This window comes from Ictidomys tridecemlineatus, chromosome 11 (genome assembly GCF_052094955.1).
Source record: "Ictidomys tridecemlineatus isolate mIctTri1 chromosome 11, mIctTri1.hap1, whole genome shotgun sequence".
Classification (NCBI taxonomy): Eukaryota; Metazoa; Chordata; class Mammalia; order Rodentia; family Sciuridae; genus Ictidomys; species Ictidomys tridecemlineatus.
The window spans coordinates 129,697,567-129,720,444 of NC_135487.1; the positions used below are offsets into that span (position 1 = coordinate 129,697,567).

Below are 22,878 nucleotides of genomic sequence, written 5' to 3' on the forward strand. Positions count from 1 at the left end.
TGTCCACTATGTCTACTTTCCCTTGTCTAGATGTCTTAAGGGTCCAGTTCAGCTACAGAAGCTCCTTAGCTGTAGTTAGGTACACCATATAGATGATAGACTTGTCTCTTAAAGTGTGATGACTAAGACCTATTTAAAAATAAATAAATAAATAAGTGATTGGGATATAGCTCAGTTGGTAGAGTGCTTGCCTCATATGCACAAGACCCAAGGTTCAATCCCCAGCACCACACACACACACACACACACACACACACACACAACAAACTAGTAAGTGAAAGAATTGGCACACGGAATTTCTATAGCTCCAGAACAAAGCTCATATTCTTTACTAAAAGCAGAGAGTCCAAAACAGAAAGTCTTTGCTCCTACATTCATTCGGGAAGGGAAATAAGATATGGATTGTATTCCTGATTTCATCACTCTCTTGCTACGTGGCTTGAACAAGTTGCTCAATTCTGGATTAGTTCTTGATTACAACAGGATAAAATTAATCACGACTGATAATTACTAAAATAATTGGACCTATTTATATGTTTAAATAAGAAAGAATAATAATAATATTTTTCCTCCCTTAGGTTAACTTAAATTTGAAAAAAAAAAAAAAGATGTCTAAACTCCTACAAGGCATTGTCACTGTCATTGATGTTTTCTACCAATATACCACCCAACATGGGGACTGTGACACGTTAAACAAGGCAGAGCTGAAAGAACTCTTGGAAAATGAGTTTCACCAAATTCTGAAGGTAAGAACTCCATGCTAGGACTGAAATTTCTAGCAGTTCTCTTCTTCATTACTTCCTGCCTTTTTGTCATATATGCCAAACATCCTAGAGAATTCACCCTACGTGGTAATAATGAACTAGATTTGGTAGGATTGAGGTACCATCAAAAGTTGAACCATATGCTTTCCATAACATGACCCAAAGTCAATAAACCTACTTAACAATAGAAAACATACATAGATTTTTAGATGTCTTATCTATGGGTGTAATATCCTATATTAAAATGTCCTACCTATGGTTCTCAGAAAAATTGCAAAGTAGTTGACATGCATCTCCTTCCCTTTGTCTTTTCATTTTGAAATGTCTAGACCACTGCTCATTTCTAAGATTCTGGTACCATAAGGCCTCTAAATTCAGAACATTGGTACTCCTAAATCACTAAAAAGAATGAGCACCACTTTAAAATTGTCAGTTTTAGAAATAAGTTGTTTGGGAACTTAAATTTAGCTCTTCAGTTTCAACTCCTTAAATTTAATTGCCTACTGAATATTGTTATTTGGAATTTTTTAGATGTTTTAAATTCCAGGTGTCAGATATGAATCTCATCGTCTTCCGTTCTAAACTCATTCTTCCTTCTTTTTGCCCAAGGTAGAAACCTGGTGCCATTCTTCATTTCCTCATCCTCAGCAGGCAGCACCACCTTCCATCCTCCATCTAGTTCATCTACAGATTTTAAAACAGCCCATTTCTCTCCATCACTATTCTTAGTTCCCTAGTTCAAGCCATTTCCTACTTCCAATCTCAACATTTGATACTCAACATCCTCCAACAGCTCCCATCTGCTCATAATCTAAAGTCCTAAACTTCTTAACATGGCTTAAAAGTTATAAACAAGACCTGATATCTCTCTAGTCACATCTCTTGAGTCCTCAAACTCTAAATCTAGCAATCTGGATTTCCTTTCAGTTCTTTGAATGAGCCATACCTTCTCTCACCTCTAGCCCTTTGTTCAAATCATCCCCTCTGCCTGGAAGAATCTTTTGCACCCTCTTCCTTCCTTTCTATCCCTTCATTTGGCTTATTTTAATTCTTCCTTCAAAAGGCAACACATCCTCTCATTAACTTTTCTTGGATTCTGAGTGGTTACCCTCTGATACTACTCATAGAAATTTTATTACAATAAATTATAAGTTGGTGTATCTGACCCACTTAACTTTAAATTTCATTTTGTCAGATCCAAACTTGTTTACTGCTTTATTTCCTCATATAAAATAATGCTAGGCAGATAAGAGTATACAATAAATCTTTCTTGAATTAATAAATTAATTAGTTAACTATTAAATTTGACATATAAAGAAAAGTCACATATGATTAATATGGGAATCCAAAATGTTTCTATTTGACCATTCTTCTACCAACAATAATTGTTCCCTTTCATCTTTCAGTTGTATCCCCTTCTAACTATTTCTCTCTGCATTATTCATTGCATATTCCTTTCGCTTTGGGAGTAATCTAGCCCAAAGGACTACATGGTTGAGCTCCACCTAAATATGCCAACCACTCAAATTTCTACAGTTTTCCTTCAGTTGGTTAACTGAGTGTGTAGTCCATACTGACAGAGCTGCCCTCTGTACCTTGTTCCTATACAGAATCCAAATGATCCAGACACTGTAGATATCATCATGCAAAGTCTGGATCAAGACCACAACAACAAAGTGGATTTTACTGAATATCTTCTGATGATATTCAAGTTGACTAAGGCTTGTAATAAAATCATTGGCAAAGACTACTGCCAAGCTTCAGGGTCGAAGCAGAGAGATCACAGTCACCAGCACCAAGAGGAACAGAGTGAAACAGAAGAAGAGAAAGACAAATGGCAAGAATCCTCTTCCAATTATTCAAGTTCAAGTGCAGAAGAGAATAATTCCTATTCCAAGAGCTCCAGAGGAAACATTAAACACAGGCCTAGGTTCACATCCAGAAAATTGAAGGAACAAGGAATTTTGTCTAATTCTGGGCACTGGCAAAGCTCTGGGGAAAGGAAAGAGTCAAGTTCAAGCCACTTTGAGCATAGTGAAAACAATAAGCAAGAAAGAGCCAACCCAAAAGAATTTTTAGGGAATAAACAACATAATAAGAAATCAGGCCTGTCCTCTGGTAGGAAGCATCATGGATTCAGCTCAGGGAGTTATGAAGGACAAGACAACGGTTCAAATTCAAATGACCATTCTGGTTATGCTAATGAGTCTAGCTCAGGCCAGCCCTCTCCACAGAGATGGCATGAACCAAATGTAGAATCTCAATCAGGTAACTGTGAAGAACAAGGATACTATTCCACTTCAAGTGACTCTTCCAGTTATGGAAAATATAGGTCAAGCTCAGGTCATCCCCCTAGTGAAAGAAGACATACATCCAGCTCAAGTGAGTCAAGGAGTTGGGAAAAACAAAATCAGGGATCTAGCTCAGACAAGTCATCAAGTTGTGACCAAAATGGATCTGATTTAGATCAGTCATCACGATATGAAAAACAGGGCTCTAGCTTCAGTCATTCTTCTAGTCAAAGGCAACCTAGATCAACCTCAAGTGGTATATCAGAATACAGGCGACAACAAAAATATGGTTCTGGATCAAGACAGTCCTCAAGCAATGAAGAATATAGGTCTGCATCAGGCAAGTCCATAAGCAGTGACAAAAATCGATCAAGCTCCTATCGGTCCTCTACTCAGAGAAAACACAGAAGCAGCTATACTAATTCATCAGAAAGTGACAGAAGACAAAAGCATGGCTCTGGCACAGGTCAGTCCTCTGTCTTTGGTCACGAGAGGTCTCACTTGGGAAAGCATACTAGCCATAGTCACCTAGAGACTGGATCTGGAGAGTCTTCTGACTATGAACAATGTGGGTATGGATCCAGCATTTCTTCCAGGGAAAAATACCATGAATCCAATTCAGGCTGTCAGTCGGGGAGTTCTACAAGACAAACACATAGCTCTGGATCAGGCCAATCCTCTAATTATGGAAAATATGGAAGTGGCTCAAGCCTATGTTCTAGTCAGAAACACCATGAGTCTACCTCAGGTCAATTTGCTAGTTATGGTCAGCATGGTTGTGGGTCAAGTGAGTCTCCTCATTCCGCTCAACAAGAGTCTGCATCTGGAAAGTCTTCTGCCTTTAATCAACATGGAACTGGCTTAGGCCAGGCCTCTAGTAGTGGACAACATGGCTCATACTCACCCAACTGTGGCCAACATGGGTCCAGCTCAGGTCAGTCTGTCAGCTATGGACAGCATGGGTCTGGGTTAAGTCAGTCTTCCAGCTGTGGCCACCACAGATCTGGATCAAGCCAAACTCCTAGGCAGAGACACCACAGTTCTGGTTCAAGAGGGTCTTCAATTTGTGGACAAGAGTCTGGCTCAGGAGAGTCTTCTGGCTTTAATCAACATGGGTCTGGCTTAGGTCAATCCTCTAGTAGTAGACAACATGGCTCATACTCAGGACAGTCATCCAGCTGTGGCCAACATGGGTCCAGCTCAGGTCAGTCTGTCAGCTATGGACAGCATGGGTCTGGGTTAAGTCAATCTTCCAGCTGTGGCCAGCACAGATCTGGATCAAGCCAAACTTCTAGGCAGAGGCATCATAGTTCTGGTTTAGGACGGTCTTCAAGTTTTGGACAAGGATCTGGTTCAGGAGTGTCCTCTAGCTTTAGTCACCATGGAACTGGCTTAGGCCAGTCCTCTAGTAGTAGACAACATGGCTCATACTCAGGACAGTCATCCAGCTGTGGCCAACATGGGTCCAGCTCAGGTCAGTCTGTCAGCTATGGACAGCATGGGTCTGGGTTAAGTCAGTCTTCCAGCTGTGGCCACCACAGATCTGGATCAAGCCAAACTTCTAGGCAGAGGCACCACAGTTCTGGTTCAGCAGGGTCTTCAATTTCTGGACAAGAGTCTGGTTCAAGAGAGTCCTCTAGCTTTAGTCACCATGGACCTGGCTTAGGCCAGTCCTCTAGTAGTGGACAACATGGCTCATACTCAGGACAGTCATCCAGCTGTGGCCAACATGGGTCCAGCTCAGGTCAGTCTGTCAGCTATGGACAGCATGGGTCTGGGTTAAGTCAGTCTTCCAGCTGTAGCCAGCACAGATCTGGATCAAGCCAAACTTCTAGGCAGAGGCATCATAGTTCTGGTTCAGGACAGTCTTCAAGTTTTGGACAAGGATCTGGTTCAGGAGAGTCCTCTAGCTTTAGTCACCATGGAACTGGCTTAGGCCAGTCCTCTAGTAGTGGACAACATGGCTCATACTCAGGACAGTCATCCAGCTGTGGCCAACATGGGTCCAGCTCAGGTCAGTCTGTCAGCTATGGACAGCATGGGTCTGGGTTAAGTCAGTCTTCCAGCTGTGGCCAGCACAGATCTGGATCAAGCCAAACTTCTAGGCAGAGGCACCACAGTTCTGGTTCAGCAGGGTCTTCAATTTCTGGACAAGAGTCTGGTTCAAGAGAGTCCTCTAGCTTTAGTCACCATGGAACTGGCTTAGGCCAGTCCTCTAGCAGTGGACAACATGGCTCATACTCAGGACAGTCATCCAGCTGTGGCCAACATGGGTCCAGCTCAGGTCAGTCTGTCAGCTATGGACAGCATGGGTCTGGGTTAAGTCAGTCTTCCAGCTGTGGCCAGCACAGATCTGGATCAAGCCAAACTTCTAGGCAGAGGCACCAAAGTTCTGGTTCAGGAGGGTCTTCAATTTGTGGACAAGAGTCTGGCTCAGGAGAGTCTTCTGGCTTTAATCAACATGGGTCTGGCTTAGGTCAGTCCTCTAGTAGTGGACAACATGGCTCATACTCAGGACAGTCATCCAGCTGTGGCCAACATGGGTCCAGCTCAGGTCAGTCTGTCAGCTATGGACAGCATGGGTCTGGGTTAAGTCAGTCTTCCAGCTGTGGCCAGCACAGATCTGGATCAAGCCAAACTCCTAGGCAGAGGCACCATGGTTCTGGTTCAGCAGGGTCTTCAAGTTTTGGACGAGGTTCTGGCTCAGGAGAGTCTTCTGGCTTTAGTCACCATGGAACTGGCTTAGGCCAGTCCTCTAGTAGTGAACAACACGGCTCATACTCAGGACAGTCATCCAGCTGTGGCCAACATGGGTCCAGCTCAGGTCAGTCTGTCAGCTATGGACAGCATGGGTCTGGGTTAAGTCAGTCTTCCAGCTGTAGCCAGCACAGATCTGGATCAAGCCAAACTTCTAGGCAGAGGCACCACAGTTCTGGTTCAGCAGGGTCTTCAATTTCTGGACAAGAGTCTGGTTCAAGAGAGTCCTCTAGCTTTAGTCACCATGGAACTGGCTTAGGCCAGTCCTCTAGTAGTGGACAACATGGCTCATACTCAGGACAGTCATCTAGCTGTGGCCAACATGGGTCCAGCTCAGGTCAGTCTGTCAGCTATGGACAGCATGGGTCTGGGTTAAGTCAGTCTTCCAGCTGTAGCCACCACAGATCTGGATCAAGCCAAACTTCTAGGCAGAGGCATCATAGTTCTGGTTCAGGACGGTCTTCAAGTTTTGGACAAGGATCTGGTTCAGGAGAGTCCTCTAGCTTTAATCACCATGGAACTGGCTTAGGCCAGTCCTCTAGTAGTGGACAACATGGCTCATACTCAGGACAGTCATCCAGCTGTGGCCAACATGGGTCCAGCTCAGGTCAGTCTGTCAGCTATGGACAGCATGGGTCTGGATTAAGTCAGTCTTCCAGCTGTGGCCAGCACAGATCTGGATCAAGCCAAACTTCTAGGCAGAGGCACCACAGTTCTGGTTCAGCAGGGTCTTCAATTTCTGGACAAGAGTCTGGTTCAAGAGAGTCCTCTAGCTTTAGTCACCATGGACCTGGCTTAGGCCAGTCCTCTAGTAGTGGACAACATGGCTCATACTCAGGACAGTCATCCAGCTGTGGCCAACATGGGTCCAGCTCAGGTCAGTCTGTCAGCTATGGACAGCATGGGTCTGGGTTAAGTCAGTCTTCCAGCTGTGGCCACCACAGATCTGGATCAAGCCAAACTTCTAGGCAGAGGCACCACAGTTCTGGTTCAGGAGGGTCTTCAATTTGTGGACAAGAGTCTGGCTCAGGAGAGTCTTCTGGCTTTAATCAACATGGGTCTGGCTTAGGCCAGTCCTCTAGTAGTGGACAACATGGCTCATACTCAGGACAGTCATCCAGCTGTGGCCAACATGGGTCCAGCTCAGGTCAGTCTGTCAGCTATGGACAGCATGGGTCTGGGTTAAGTCAGTCTTCCAGCTGTGGCCAGCACAGATCTGGATCAAGCCAAACTCCTAGGCAGAGGCACCATGGTTCTGGTTCAAGAGGGTCTTCAAGTTTTGGACGAGGTTCTGGCTCAGGAGAGTCTTCTGGCTTTAGTCACCATGGAACTGGCTTAGGCCAGTCCTCTAGTAGTGGACAACATGGCTCATACTCAGGACAGTCATCCAGCTGTGGCCAACATGGGTCCAGCTCAGGTCAGTCTGTCAGCTATGGACAGCATGGGTCTGGGTTAAGTCAGTCTTCCAGCTGTGGCCAGCACAGATCTGGATCAAGCCAAACTTCTAGGCAGAGGCACCACAGTTCTGGTTCAGGAGGGTCTTCAATTTGTGGACAAGAGTCTGGCTCAGGAGAGTCTTCTGGCTTTAATCAACATGGGTCTGGCTTAGGTCAGTCCTCTAGTAGTGGACAACATGGCTCATACTCAGGACAGTCATCCAGCTGTGGCCAACATGGGTCCAGCTCAGGTCAGTCTGTCAGCTATGGACAGCATGGGTCTGGGTTAAGTCAGTCTTCCAGCTGTGGCCAGCACAGATCTGGATCAAGCCAAACTCCTAGGCAGAGGCACCACAGTTCTGGTTCAGGAGGGTCTTCAAGTTTTGGACGAGGTTCTGGCTCAGGAGAGTCTTCTGGCTTTAATCACCATGGAACTGGCTTAGGCCAGTCCTCTAGTAGTGGACAACACGGCTCATACTCAGGACAGTCATCAAGCTGTGGACAACATGGGTCCAGCTCAGCTCAGTCTCCCAGCTATGGCCAACAAACATCTAGATCAAGACAATCTTCTAGGCAGAGGCACCACAGTTCTTGCTCAAGAGGGTCTTCAAGTTTTGGACAAGGGTCTGGTTCAGGAGAATCCTCTAGCTTTAGTCACCATGGAACTGGCTTAGGCCAGTCCTCTAATAGTGGACAACATGGCTCATACTCAGGACAGTCATCCATCTGTGGCCAACATGGGTCCAACTCAGGACAGTCTCCCAATTATGGTCAGCATAGATCTGGTTTAAGTCAGTCTTCTAGCTATGGACAACACACAGCTGGATCTGGCCAGTCTTCTATTCATAGGCAACATGGTCCTGGTTCAAGAGAGTCTTCTGGTTTTGGTCAACCCAGTTCTGGCTCAGGTCAGTCTTCTAGCTTTCATTATGGGTCTGGATCAAGTCAATCTTCCAGTTTGGGGCAACAAAGATCTGGCTCAGGAGAATTTTCTGGCTTTGGTCAACATGAATCTTGTTCAGGAGGTTCTTCTGGCTTTAGTCAGAATAGATCTGGCTTAGATCAAACTTCTGGCTATGGACAACAGGGTTCAATATCAGGACAGTCATCATGCCATGACCAACCTTGGTCCAGCTCAAGCCAATCTTCCCACTATGGTCAACATGGGTATGGTTCAAATCAGTCTTCTAACTCTGGCCAGCAGAGATCTGCCCCAAGTCATTATTCTAGCCACAGCCATCTTGGATATGGCTCAGGTCAGAATTGTAGCTCTCAACAATACGGGTCTGGTTCACGTCCTTCCTCTATATCTGCACAATCTTATTCTGGATCTGGTCAGTGTTCTAGTTCTAAACCGTATGTGTCTGGTTCTTGTCCCTCATCTATCTCTGGACAATGTCGTTCTGGATCTGGTCTGTGTTCTAGCTCTCAACAATATGAGTATGGCTCATGTCACTCATCTAGATCTGGATCATGTAGCTCTGGACCCAGTCAGTGTTCTAGTTATGAGCAACATGAATCACAAGGGAGATGTGGAAACCAGTGTGAATCAAATTGTAACCATTCAAATTATAATGAAGGACAATCAAGAAGCAGTTACAGACCAGCAGAAAGTTCCTCGGGTTGTACCTTTGGACAATTTACACCATGTTATGGACAGCCTAGATCCAATACTACCAATACACTGCCATTATACAATAAGGACAATACACAAGGTGGCTACTGCTATCAAAGAAGAAGAGTAAGTAACTATGGAGGGGGAAGTTTAGGTTCAAATTCTCATAGTTTTAATAGTAGCACTCCACTTTATGAATATGTCCAGGAGCAGAGGTGCTAATTCTAAGAATGAATAATAAACAGAAGTTAAAATAACTCAAATAGCAATTTAAGAAATGAAAAATTTGCACATACGCAATTCATCATGAAATTTCTTTCTCAAACTAGATATATCTTTTTCTATTCTTTTCTCTTAAAGCTATAATGTACTCTTTTCCTTATTATGCATTCCTTCCAAAGAATGTAGGATATTTAGGCTAACTCTGTTAGGAAATATTATGTTGAATAAATGATTAGTGTTGCGGGTTAAATTCAGAATAAAGCAAAAGTATTTAAGAGTATGGGATTTAGTTAAGGTATCTTTGAGAAGTCATTGTTTAATTAGAAATGATTCCAAAACAAAGCTTGTAGCTTTATAAAGCTATATAGTATAAAAACATTGCTAGTCCTGGAGCCAAATCTTTCTATTAAAGCAATATGTACTCTAAGTTTTGGTGTGACCTACACTGAACAGTAGCAGAAACACAAAAACAAAGATGCAGCCTTGGTAGCTTCTTTGTTTCTCAAAACCACCAAACCCCTATTTTGGGGTATTACCAGTACTAAACAGTGGCATTAAAAAGTTGCTTCAAATGTTTCTCCCTCGCCAACAAGCAAGAGTATGATTTGTTTTGTTTTATTTTGTTTTAACATACTAGGGATTGAACACAGGGATTCACACATGCAATGCAAGCACTCTATCACTGAACTACATTCCCAAATGCCCTCCCACCCCAACTTTTTAAATTTTATTTTGAGATAGGGTCTTCACTAAGCCAGCCTCAAACTTGTGATTCTCCAGCCTCAGCCTCCCCAGCAGCTGGAATTACAGGCATGGGCCTCTATGCCCAGAAAGATTATTTCTTAAAGAGCAGAGATGGATCAGTTCAGGATCAAATGATCCAAATGTGGGCTTTAGTTTGAAGTCAGCAAGAACGATCTTGGCTCCTATTTCTGTGAAGTTGTTCTGAACTGGAAAACTTTAGAGGTGCTATGAGATAGAAATATAATTCCTTCTGTCGTTTACTATCCTTTCCATGTAGGGAAATATCATCAATACTCCAACTGGAAAGGAAGACTGTCACAGTTATATATATGGTTCCTTGGTTTGATTGTAATGTGTTTAAGTCTTTGGATTCAAATGACTGTATTACATTAAAATTAACAATACATAAATGGTGATCAAATACTGAGTTTTGTCTCATCTTTGTTTCATTCCATTTCTCTCACATAGGTGATCAAACTAAAAACTAACAAGAATAACCTATTTCCTGAAGTCCTATTCTTCACAAAAAACTATCTGAAAAGTTTTTAAATCTTATAAGACAATTTAATTTGAAAATGGGGAAAATGTCCACTTTCACCACTCCTATTTAATACAGTGCTAGAAATTCTAGCCAGAACAATTAGGTAAGAGAAGTAAATAAAAGGGATAAAAATAGAAAAGGAAAAAGTCAAATTAGTATTATTTGTAGATGACACTATCCTAAACAGAGATAATAAAAAAAAAATCCACCAGAAGACTGCTAGAGCTAATAAAAATTCAGCAAAACAGGGTTACAAAATCAATATATAATAGCTTTCCTATATACCAACAAAGAATCTGCTGAGAAAGAAATCTCATTATGTTCTTATGTTAACCAAGTTTGGCTTTTAAAGAAATAATAGCTTGAAAAATAAAAATACCTAGGAATAAATCTAACCAAGGAGGTAAAAGAACTCTACAATACTATGGAACATTGAAGAAAGAAATCGAAAAAGATACAAGAAGATGGAAGGACCTCCCATGTTCATGGATAAGCAGAATTAATATTGTTTAAATGGCCATACTACCAAAGGCACTATACAGATTTGGTGCAATCCCTATCAAAATATCAATGACATTCATCACATAACTAGAAAAAAAATTCCCAAAATTCACTTGGAAAAATAAAAGACCCAGAATAGCCAAAGCAATTCCAAAAAAACAAAGCAATGCTGGAGACATAGTAACCAAAACTGCATGGTACTAGCATAAAAACAGACACATAGAGCAATGATACAGAATAGAATACACAAAGAGGAACCCACACATCTCCAGTCATCTGACCCTTGACAAAGGTGCCAAAACCATACACTTGAGAAAAGACAGCCTCTTGAATAGATGGTGCTGGGAAAATTCCATATGTGGAAGAATGAGACTATACCCTTATCTCTCACCCTGCACAAAAATCAACTCAAAATGGATCAAAGACCTAAAAATTAGACCAAAAACAATGCAACTCTTAGAAGAAAATGTAGGCTCAACAATCCGGTATATGGGCACAAGCAATGACCTTCTCAATAGGACCCCTAGAGTTTAGGAAATAATGCCAAAAGTTAATAAATGGGGTGACATCAAATTAAAAAGTTTCTGCAAAGCAAAGGAAACAAAGATGTAAAGAGAAAACTCAAAGAACAGGAGAAAATCTTTGCTAGCTGCTTCTCTGACAGATTAATACCTATAATATATAAAGAACTCAAAAAACTTAGAACCACAAAATAAAAATTTTGAGTGAATGAATTGAACAGACACTTCTCAGAAGAAGAAATACAACTAGCCAACAAATATATAAAGAAAAATGGTAAACATCATTAGCAATTAGGGAAATGCAAATCAAAACTACACTGAGTTTCATCTCATACCAGTCAGAATGGCAGTCATTAAGAATACAAACAGTAATAAATGCTGCAGAGGATGTGGAGAAAAAGGAACATTTTTATACAGTTGGTGGGACTGTTAATTATTACAACACTATGGAAATCAGTATGCAGGTTCCACAAAAGACTAGGCATGGAACCACTACATGACCCACCTATACCATCCTTCAGTATTTAGCCTAAAAAAGTTAAAGTCAGCATACTATAGCAATACATGCATAACCATGTATAACAGCACAATTCACAACAGCCAAACTATGGAAACAGCCTAGTTGTCCATCAACACAATGGAGGTTTACTCAATCATAAAGAAATATGAAATTAAGTCATTTGCAGGAAAATGGGTGGAACTTAAGACCATTATGTTAAGTGAAATAAGTCAAACTCAGAAGGTCAAGGATCATGTCTTTTCTCTCAAGTTCGAAAGGAAAAAGGGAAAGAACAGTTGGGCAGGGGGAGGGTAATCACATGAAAAGCAAAGAGAGATCAATAGAATAGAGGAAGGGAACCAGTAGGGGGAGAAATTACTGGGGAGGTAGGTTGGCCAAATTATATTGTTATACTGAATGCATGTTCTAATATGTAACAACAAATCCCACCATTATGTACAACAATAATGCTCCGGATCAAAAAAATGTGAAGAAAAACATTTTTTGAAAAACCAGGAGGATATGAAGAAAGGGTTTTCACAGGCAAATGTCTAATAGTAACTATCACAAAGACTCTACCAAGACCACAACCTTCCACAAAAAATACTTCTACAAGGACATCTGCCCAGCAACTTTCTGTTCAACCTTGTACTGGCACCATTCTTATTATTAATCCTGTGGCCAAACACGGTTGTTCCAAAATATCTTACATAATCCTCCTCATTTTTGCCTCTAAAATGTTCTCCTTGCCTCAGTCTCCTTGAATACACCAATAGATTACTATGGTGTGTATATTCCTATTACAATGCTCTGCTATCCCCGAAATAAATAACATTATTCTTTGAAAAATTTCTTTTATTTAGGTTGACAGTTTACTATAGGACCTAGAAATTCTATTCCTAGATAAAATGACAACATATGTCCACATGAAGATTTTTACATAAATATTAATAGCAGCTTTAATAATAACAGCCCCCAAAATGGTACCGGGAAAACAGAAAACCCATATGTAGCAAAATGAAGTTAAACTCCTATCTCTCACCCTACACAAAACGAAACTCAAAGTGGATCAAAGACCTAGGCATTAGACCAGAAACCTTGTGCCTCATAGAAGAAAATGTAGGCCTAACTTTCCATCAGGTTGGCTTAGGAACTGACTTCCAACAAGACTCCTAAAGCACAAGTAAAATCAAGAATCAATAAATGGGATGGTAACAAACTAAAAAGCTTCTTCACAGCAAAGGAAACAATCAATAATGTGAAGACAGAGCCTACAGAATGGGAGAAAAATCTTTGCCACCTGCACCTCAGATACAGCATTAATCTCCAGCATGTATAAAGAACTCAAAAAACTTAATACCAAAAAAACCCCACAAATAACCCAATCAATAAATGGACAAAGGAACTAAATAGGCACTTCACAGAAGGAAAAATACAATCAATCGACCAATACATGAAAAAATGTTCAACATCTCTAGCAATTAGAGAAATGCAAATTAAAACTACACTGAGATTCCATCTCACTCCAGTCAGAATGGCAGTTATCAATAATACAAGTAACAATAAATGTTGATGTGGTTGTGGAGAGAAAGGTAAACTCATACATTGCTGGTGGGACTGAAAATTGGTGCAACCACTCTGGAAAGCAATATACAGATTCCTCAGAAAACTTGGAATGGAACCTCCATTTGACCCAGTTATCTCACTCCTCAGTATATACCCAGAGGACTTAAAATTAGCATACTGATGCAGCTACATCAATGTTTAATAACAGCTCAATTCACAACAGTGAAGCTATGAAACCAACATAGGTGCCCTTCAACAAATAAATGGGTAAAGAAAATTATACATACAAACACACACACATACACACACACACACACACACAAAATGGAATATTACTCAACCATAAAGAAAAATAAAATTATGGCATTTGCCAGTAAATGAATGGAACTGGACACTATCATGCTAAGTGAAATAAACCAAGTCCAGAAAAACAAAGGCCAAATGTTCTCTTTGATATGGGAATGCTAACACACAATAAGGGTGGGAGAGAACAGAAGGTCAATGGATTAGACAAAAGGGGAATGAAGGGAAGCGGGAATCAAGTGGGGATTGGGAAAGAAAAGGCAGTAGAATGAATTAAACATAACTTTCCTATGTTCATATATGAATACACCACCATGTGTAACTCCACATCATCATGTACAACCACAAGAATGGGAAATTATACTCCATGTATGTGTATATCAAAATACACTCTATTGTCATGTATATTTTAAAAAGAGCAAATAAAAGTTTTTATTAAATAAACAAATAACTATAAATAAATAAATAACTCATTCTCAATTAATTTCACTGGCTCACACTGACTTCACCTATTCAGAACAACTAGGCTACAAAGAGAAAAGGAAAACAGCATCATACAAGGAAAACCAGATTTCTAGTAAAACGGGGTTGCAGGGAATACGCTAAGAAAGAATAAAGGACATAGGGACATTTCTTGAAACAGAACTAAAAAGAATGAGAGAAAGATAATGTGGTTAGAAGGCAGCAAATAGTAAGCAATAAGTAGCTATAAATATTTTGTCTGTCATTAAAGGAATGTGTGCAAGGGAATAGTGCAGGTGAAGGGAAGAGCTGGGTGGAGAAGGAAGTAAGAAGAAAATGAGATTAGCCCATTCACCGTCATTGTCTGTGACATCTCCAAAGGAGACAGAGCGGGAAGCAAAACACTTTACAAGCTGTGCCTAGATAAAAAGAGCCTTGTGCCTGACAGAAAGAAGCTACTCTCATTGCATCCTTAATCCAATCTGCCCACCTTGGGGGAATGAATGATCTACACAACTGGATTTGTTCTTCTTCTTTGACATGCTTACCCACCACTGACACAACAATTACAAAGCACTACAATTGAGGTCCACAATATTAAAAATGTACTAACAGAATCCTAGATAGATATGAAAGAAGCAGAGAGGGGGGGGAGATTGACAGACTAAAAAAAATAGAGACAAAATAAAGAACAGGTTTGTTTTTAAAATGCGTATCCTACTTAAAAGCATCTTATATCTTAGAGGAATTTGTACATTTATGATAATAGCATTTATAATATCTGTATTTATATAAAGCTTACTGTGTTGCCAACCACTACTATATATATAAAACCCTCTTGATTATGAGATAGATCATTCCATATCCCCATCTTACTGATGAGGAAATGAGACAAGAGCTTAACCAATCTGCCATAGTTACATAGCTAGCATTTAAAAACAAGGAGCATAACTCAGAAGATTTTATTCATAACTAAGGGTACCACATATGGCTATAGTTTGTCCATTGTCCAGAAATGCTCAGAAGGAGCCAGTGGTGCAGAAATCAAATCCACTTAATAACCCATGCATCTCTAGTTCAAAGCTACATCCACCTGAGTATAGTCATCCCTTGGTATCCTTGAGGAATTAGTTCCAGGACTCTCTCTCTCCATCACAGGTATCTAAATCCATAGATGTTCAAGTCCCTTATATAAAATGGTATAGTACTTGCATATAACCTACACGCATCCTCCTGTATACTTTAAATCATCTCTACGTTACTTATAATACCTAAGCTAAGTTGAATGAAGGGAGAAATCAATTAAGTGTAAGAAATTAAGTGTAAGGATACAGATATATCACCATGGTTGCTCAGTTTTCTAGGATGATAACAATAGCCAGGGTAGAAAGGAAGAGAACTGCCAAAGTCCTCACTGAATATAGTTATAGAGCAAAGAGATTAACCAAGGCAGGGAAATGAGGATGGAAAGAAGGTGGAATGTATGTGTATTAATGGAGGAGTGGCCATTGAAACAAATCACAATGGTAAGCAAAAAAGCTTGCTCAGACCATTTCCATGCTATAACACAATGGAGGAATAATGAGTACTCTGCCCTTGAAACTGCTGAAAGGATTATCACTCAGGGAAAATATGATTTCAGTTAAGATAAAGAGGTAGTTACATTAAAAATCCTATTGAAATTCTTTGTAATCCACTGACATAAAACTACATGTGCAATCAGAAAAGAGAAGATGATTTAGCAACACACAAAAAAGAAGAGAAGCAAGAGGAGGAAGAGAAAGTGGAGAAGAAGAAGAAGAAGAACAAGGCCGTATTAGACTGGAAATAAAACAGACAATTGTGCCAAAAAGGAGGGAATGCTGAAGGGTACCATCACAATGCCAAAATTCAGATGATAAGTAAAATATTCAATCTTGGGAAATCAAGTTGGCACAGAATAAAATGACCTAAGGGAGCAAATAAAAGAAATTTCAAATATCTTAAATAAAGAGATGGCTGTGATTCAGGAAATTGGTTTTGATTCTGGAAAACAGCTCTGAAGGAATCAATAGAGAGCAAGTCATATAGGAAGATACCTGAAGTTTATAGAATCCAAAATGGACCTAGGCAATAAGGAAAATACAATATACTGAGACTTAACTCCTTTTAAAGATAGAATTAGGGGGCTGGGGTTGTGGCTCAGCAGTAGAGCACTTGCCTAGCACTTCTGAGGCCCTGGGTTTGATCCTCAGCACCACATAAAAATAATTAAATAAAATAAAAGATATTGTGTCCAACTACAACTAAAAACTAAATATTAAAAAAGATAGAATTAGAAAAAAATAAAGATAGGATTAGAAAAGTGACTAGATCAGAATGTGAAAAAGGAAACACAAGAATCCAAGATGAGAACAAGGATAATTTTTGGTGCTTTCTGACGTTCTCTTATCCCACTGTAAGGCTGGGAGAAACTCAGCCCTTTGAATTTTCTCTAACACTCATGACAAGACCACATTTTCTACTCCATACCACTGAAGGTCCTCTCTACAAAGCCTGCAGTCATCTTGGTGACACTAGGAAAAAGAGGCACATGTCCTCTCAGTTCTGAGATCTCCACAATTACAGAGAGGTTTGCTATGTACCCATTCACCACTCTTCAACTTAGCCTGGGGTAGGACAGCCACACAAACATCCCACTCCACTTTTTCTCTAAACTCCCCTCCACTCCCATTTAAGTGATATTTTTCCTATTCTGGATAGAGGTGGAATAGAAAAAAAAATGTTCTGCCCAATAGCATTGTTTTTCAAATTTTAATGTCTCACACCTGCACTTTGCCTTTTGAATTTAAAAGGAAGAATGCTGACATCTTTGTTCTTGGATCACCCACTTTGGACTGAGACCCTCAAGAGTACACCCTGAGGCTGGGAAGGACTTCATTCATAGTAGGACTTTATTCATAGTACACAAATCTGGCCACAGTTGTTTTTGTAGCTTTAAAATATTTCACTTCCAAGTATCTCAATATTCAGTAAAATAAAATCATTCTAAAGTATAAAATAATTGCCATCAAATTCATCTTTTTTCTGTTGGCAGGAAAGAGATAGCAAGAATGCCAACTGACTGAAATGACAAAGGGACACGGGAGTAAAAAGTAACTCTTTATGATTAACCAGTTGATAAAATCACCAAATATTTGTGTTCTACCTCAATAACACACTACTCTTAGAATGAAAGTCCCACTGTGTTCAGAGAGTGAGAGAGAAACAGAGAGTAAGAAAAGGATGGGAAAGAAGAGGGCTTTGTTAAGGCAATAACAACATTCATAATTTTTCCAGGCTTCAGACTTGGTTATCCTCTCCTATAAAAGGGTAGAAGCAGAATTCTTTCAGATTTCTGTGCAGGCCTGAAAACACTGACACTTCCTTACTGAATCAGGGAATTCGCATGTATATTCTACCAAAAATAATCCCACCTGCACCTGGCACCTCCCTCTGTAGAAACTGACATCTCCTGCAAGGAAGTCAGTCCTCACTCAACAAATTTGAACTTCCCTTCAAACCAATATCCTCAAATCACACCTTGCAAAGGTCATTCCCTAATGAAACATGGTTGCCTATCTGATTAGCAGCCTAAAATGGCAACCATTAAGTACTAATAGCTAATAATATTTATTAAGCAAATACTATGTATTAGTATTGCTTTATGGACTTCTTGTGTATTAATCCCCACATAAGCCTGTGAGGTATTGTTCCTACCCTTTTATGTCAGATGAAAAAACTGAAAACCAGAGAAGTTAGCTGCTTTCCCAAAGATATATAGCTAGTAAGTAACAGAGCCAGGATTTGAACCCTAGTAGTCTTAACTCCAGGGGCCTATCCTCTTAACCATTATGTGACTCTCCCCCTTAGAAAGAGACCTAATATGATGGTATCATTTAGAAGTATATAATTTACAATTTACCTATGGCCTTGCCTCCCAACGACTTTACTCCCTAAATCTCACTGTTTATATTAGCTGTTTTCAGTCTTTACATCTAAAATGCAACAGGGTACATTGTGTTCTCTTGACATAATGGAATACAGAACAAATCTTCAGCAGGAATATAATCTTCACGTAAAATTCAGAAACAGGCAGGTCCTACGCTCGCTCATACCATCATCAAGGTTTACTTCCAAGTTTCCAGTGACATTAGCACTAACAGAATTCAAGCACTTGGAAGGTTGAATAAAGCAGGTTTGGAGAAATAAACTTAGTTTAGGGCATTCATTCATTCATCCTCAAAACACTTTTAGAGCATTAGATACCCACTTGATACTGTGCTGGATTCTGGGCATTCAATAAAAAACCATTCTAAGTTGTTGCCCTCTGGCAATGTTCATGCTAGAGAAGACTGAGAATAAAAAGATAAACAATAAGTAAGAAACAGGATTCTGAGACCGGAGGAGGAGGAAGCCCGGCACCAAGCCAGTCCAGACTGGAGGAGGAAGCTCGACCTAGCCATGCGCTAGTCCAGAGGAAGCCCATCAACCCTTAAAACCCATCAAAGGGACTGTGGCTACCAGCATGGTTCTGTGGTTGATCCAGGTACCGGTTTCCAACTCCCCCACCCTTAGCTGCGACAACTCAAAATATTTCCCACAAGCTTTTGGGGGGTGTAGCTATCAACGCAAAACAACAACTGTACAGGCACCTGGTTTCCACCTCAGAGACTAGAGTAGGGAGGTTACAGGTAGAAGGCTCATATCCTTTCATACTGGCTATATCCAGAAACAGGATGCTGTGACAAAATTACCAAGGGAATTTCTTTTTTGTGGGACATTTTGGGATATAATAAATTTGAGATGCTCAAAGATATGCAGGTGCATATACAGGTCCTAATGACACGCTGTCACTATGCCTTGTGTCAGATTCCCAGGAACATCCAGTTAAGAATATCTCATGATGCTACAATGCAAACTTCTCAACCTGATGCTCCAGGCCCTGCTCCAGGGAGCCCTGTCCCTCTATTCTCTTACCACCACCATTCCCAAACACATCCTCTCCATTTCATTTAGGCTAATTTTCTCATTGGCCCATATTAAGTTTACTCCCACCCTTTTCTCTGCCTTACACCTATCTTTCCTTTTACTTATCCTTCCAGACCCACCTTCCTCATTCTCTTCTACTTAGAATTACCAAGCTTCCCTCTCCTCTAAACTACTAGTTCCCAGATAATAAATTACCTAAAAATAAAGTATTCTGACCTTTGCTGCCATTTTACCTGTGCAATAACCCAAGACTTTAACACATGGCACCATAATCTCACAGCACCTGGGGGCAGTAAGAGAAAGGGATATGGCACAATTCCAGAATACTCAGAGACAAAAGGTGGAGAGAAATTACACAGCCTCAAAGAGGCAGCTTGAAGGTAAAGGGCACAATTCCCAAGTAGAGGAGTACAGAGTCTCCAATCAAGTAAAAAGACCCCAACAATGGAGAATACAGATGACAATACAGCTTAAGAAGGGAACTAAGAATCCAGGTGAGATTGCTAATTGAGGAGTAGAGAGAAAATCACAAGGCCGGTCTCATAAATTGGTCCAAGACAGGGTAAACTGGTCCGAGACAGAGTACAGGTAACAGAGACTTGTGACTTGAGGATAACTATTTGGACTAGATATTGCCTGGAAGCAAAAGAAACCTGGGAAAAAATTCAGGAATTTAGGAACTAAGAATGGATGACCAAGTTTAAGAACATGCCTTAATTCTAAGTTAACTTTTGGACTTATTTTGAGAAAAGTGAGAATAGATGAAAGAAAAGAGATGAAAGTCAAAAATGTTTATGTACAGATCATTAGACCTTTAAGGGAATTGGCCATGTCTTTGCCTCACTTCTACCCTCCATAGCACTTAGCAAAATAAATATTTGCTGATTACATTTTTTTTAAAAAAAGGTCACAGTTTGTGTATTACCCAATGGAGGGTAAGTATGCCAAGATAACATGAGTTATCACTTAGCAGGCATGCATTGTATAGGTTTACGAGAAAGTTCTATCTATTTGGCAATTAGAGTGGTAGTATTATCTGGTGAATGAACACAGTACTAAAAATGAAAACATAAAACTAGACCAGCTTTATTAACAACCTTATAAGAGACCTTAAACAAGTCCCTTCACTTCCCTGAGCTTCAATTACTTCATCTATAAAGAGGTAAATATAACTGCTCTAACTTTTTCAAAGTATTTGGAACACTTTTCCTCTAGATTCCTGCTTAACCAACTTCATTCCCTTTTTGAATCCTAGTTTAAATCTTGCCTTCCTACTGAGGCCTATCCTAACTAACCTATCTAAAACAGTAACCTACCCATCTCAACATGCCCACCAAACCACTCTAATCTTTTTTTTTTTCTCAACACTTATGACATACTACCTAATTTGTTATCTTTATTTATGCTTGCTAGAATGTAAGCTCCATAAAGGCAAAGACCTCTGTCCTATTTGCTGATGTACTTCAAATTTCTGAATGATGTCTCAAACAGAATAAACGACCAATAAATATTTGTTGAATATACAAATTAATCTAATAATGGGTAAAATCTTATGAAAGAAAGATTAGGATAATAAACCACTTAAATTCTCCTTGAGGCCAAGATTTCCTGTTCACACCATCAAGCATTCAAATATCTCCGGGTACTCTGTACCACAATGTGGGATTGGTGTTCAAAATTAGAGGAACCAAAGGGCAAGTACAATCACAGTGCTCTGGGGCCCCCTGCTGACAACTCTTAGTCACTACCCAAGCAATTAAACTGACAGGACTTTTCATAGGTGAATGGGATTATAAAGAATATCCACCTTCACCCAATGAGGACATTAAGGCTAAAGATTTAAAAGGGGGGAGGGGAGGGGAGGGGAGGGGAGGGGAGGGGGAGGGGAGGGGAGGGGAGGGGGAGGGGAGGGGAGGGGAGGGGAGGGGAGGGGGAGGGGAGGGGAGGGGAGGGGAGGGGGAGGGGAGGGGAGGGGGAGGGGGAGGGGGAGGGGAGGGGGAGGGGAGGGGGAGGGGAGGGGGAGGGGAGGGGGAGGGGAGGGGGAGGGGGAGGGGAGGGGGAGGGGAGGGGGAGGGGGAGGGGGAGGGGGAGGGGGAGGGGGAGGGGGAGGGGAGGGGGAGGGGAGGGGGAGGGGAGGGGGAGGGGAGGGGGAGGGGAGGGGGAGGGGAGGGGGAGGGGAGGGGGAGGGGGAGGGGAGGGGGAGGGGAGGGGGAGGGGAGGGGGAGGGGAGAAGGAGAAGGAAGGAAGGACTTGGAAATTTCTAAACTTTCCTGGAAGAGATAGCTAGAAGCACTAACCTCTTCTGAAGGACCATACAGCTAGTGTTTCCTAGAACTTATTGTCCACTTACTATGGTAAGTTAAGCTCATGCACCTCACGAGCTCTTTTCATGGGTCAGATACTATTTTTGGGGGGGGGGCTCACTGGGAATTGAATTCAGGGACACTCGACCCCTGAGCCACATCCTCAGCAGCCTCGCTGACCCCCTCACCTCCGTCGGATGGAGAAGCTCCCATACCACCCTTTTACCTTCCGACACTTCTTTGGGAAATAACTTATTTAAATAGGTAAATCACTGAGGCAATCGTAACCAAAATGTTCACAAGAATCCTCGAGGCGCGGTGGGAACGCCGTCCGGGGAGCTCGGGCCTGGCGCGGGGAGACCCCCGAAAACCCCCTCAGGAGACTCCGCCAGGCTTCAGCCTACTGACCTCCCCTCCAGCCAGGAACGACCTCGCTCCTGGGCTCGGGGTCCCGAAGTCCACCCCGTTTCATTTGGATGACTTCAGAAAATGGAAGATGCGGCCTGTCCCCACAGAGAGCCACCAGTGAGCCCAGTGAGAAGCGCCTCGCTCAAGGCCGCTCCAATGGGAGTCCGTCTGCGGGCAGCGCGCGTCCCGGAAGTAGCTCTCTCTACTTCCTCCAGCACGGCGCGAGAACGTGCCCCGCGGCCTGCGGCCCGGCGGGAAGCCTGGGAACCTCCTGCTCACGTGTCCCGTGCGCACTGCCTCCAGGGGCCCCAGGGGATGAGAGGAAGACTGCCGGGCGGATCCTTTCTTCCTTCCCACAGCCGCACGGCCTCCGCTGCTTCGACGGAAAGGCCGTGGTGCTGAGGGAAGATGCTCGCGTGCTGCGTGGCCCCGACCGGGCAGCCGTCCAGTGCGGCTAACGGAGAATGCGACACTGGCCCGGCGTGGACCTCTCTTGGTGGGCCAGCGCCCTGGAGGCCCTTCTCCGGCCTTTGCCGGGGTTAGGTGTAGAAAAGGTCTTCCGTCGCGCTCCACGTGTCCATCCGTCCTCTCCAGGCCACGGGCGACTGCGCCCCCCGGTGGCCAGGTGGCGCCTCAGGCGCCTTGGTGCTCTGGACAGCCTTGATGAATGGAGTCCCGAACCGGGCGCAGGTGCTGGATGCGCTTTGTAAAAATGATTAAGAATTCTTTGTCCTTTCTTTCTTCGTTTCTCTTCTTTTTTTCTTTCCTTCCTTCCCATTGAACCCAGGGGCGCTTAAGCACTTAGACATCTGCAGCCCTTTTTTATATTTTATTTACAGACAAGATCTCTCTAAATTGCTTAGGCTGGCTTTTGAGCTTGCAGTCCTTCTGGGATTATAGGTGCAGTGCCACAATGCCTGGCTAGGAATGATCTA

The 22,878-nt window shown here is 41.9% G+C and overlaps 1 protein-coding gene across 1 annotated transcript; it reads left to right on the forward strand.

Annotated features, from left to right (window-relative positions):
• The first annotated feature begins 608 nt into the window (after positions 1-608).
• Hrnr (hornerin) lies at positions 609-22,401 on the forward strand. The gene is made up of 3 exons (XM_078027871.1): positions 609-746; positions 2,375-8,504; positions 21,959-22,401. Exons 1-3 carry the CDS (start codon positions 609-611, stop codon positions 22,399-22,401), a joined length of 6,711 nt encoding a protein of 2,236 aa, XP_077883997.1.
• Positions 22,402-22,878: the final 477 nt, after the last annotated feature.

Bases quoted from the DNA above. Each gene is read 5' to 3' on its own strand.
- Hrnr (XM_078027871.1), top strand. From the start codon at position 609: ATGTCTAAACTCCTACAAGGCATTGTCACTGTCATTGATGTTTTCTAC. The intron at 747-2,374 runs GTAAGAACTCCA...GTTCCTATACAG, and splicing joins AGTTTCACCAAATTCTGAAG to AATCCAAATGATCCAGACAC. The intron at 8,505-21,958 runs GTCAGAATTGTA...CCCTCCAGCCAG, and splicing joins CCATCTTGGATATGGCTCAG to GAACGACCTCGCTCCTGGGC.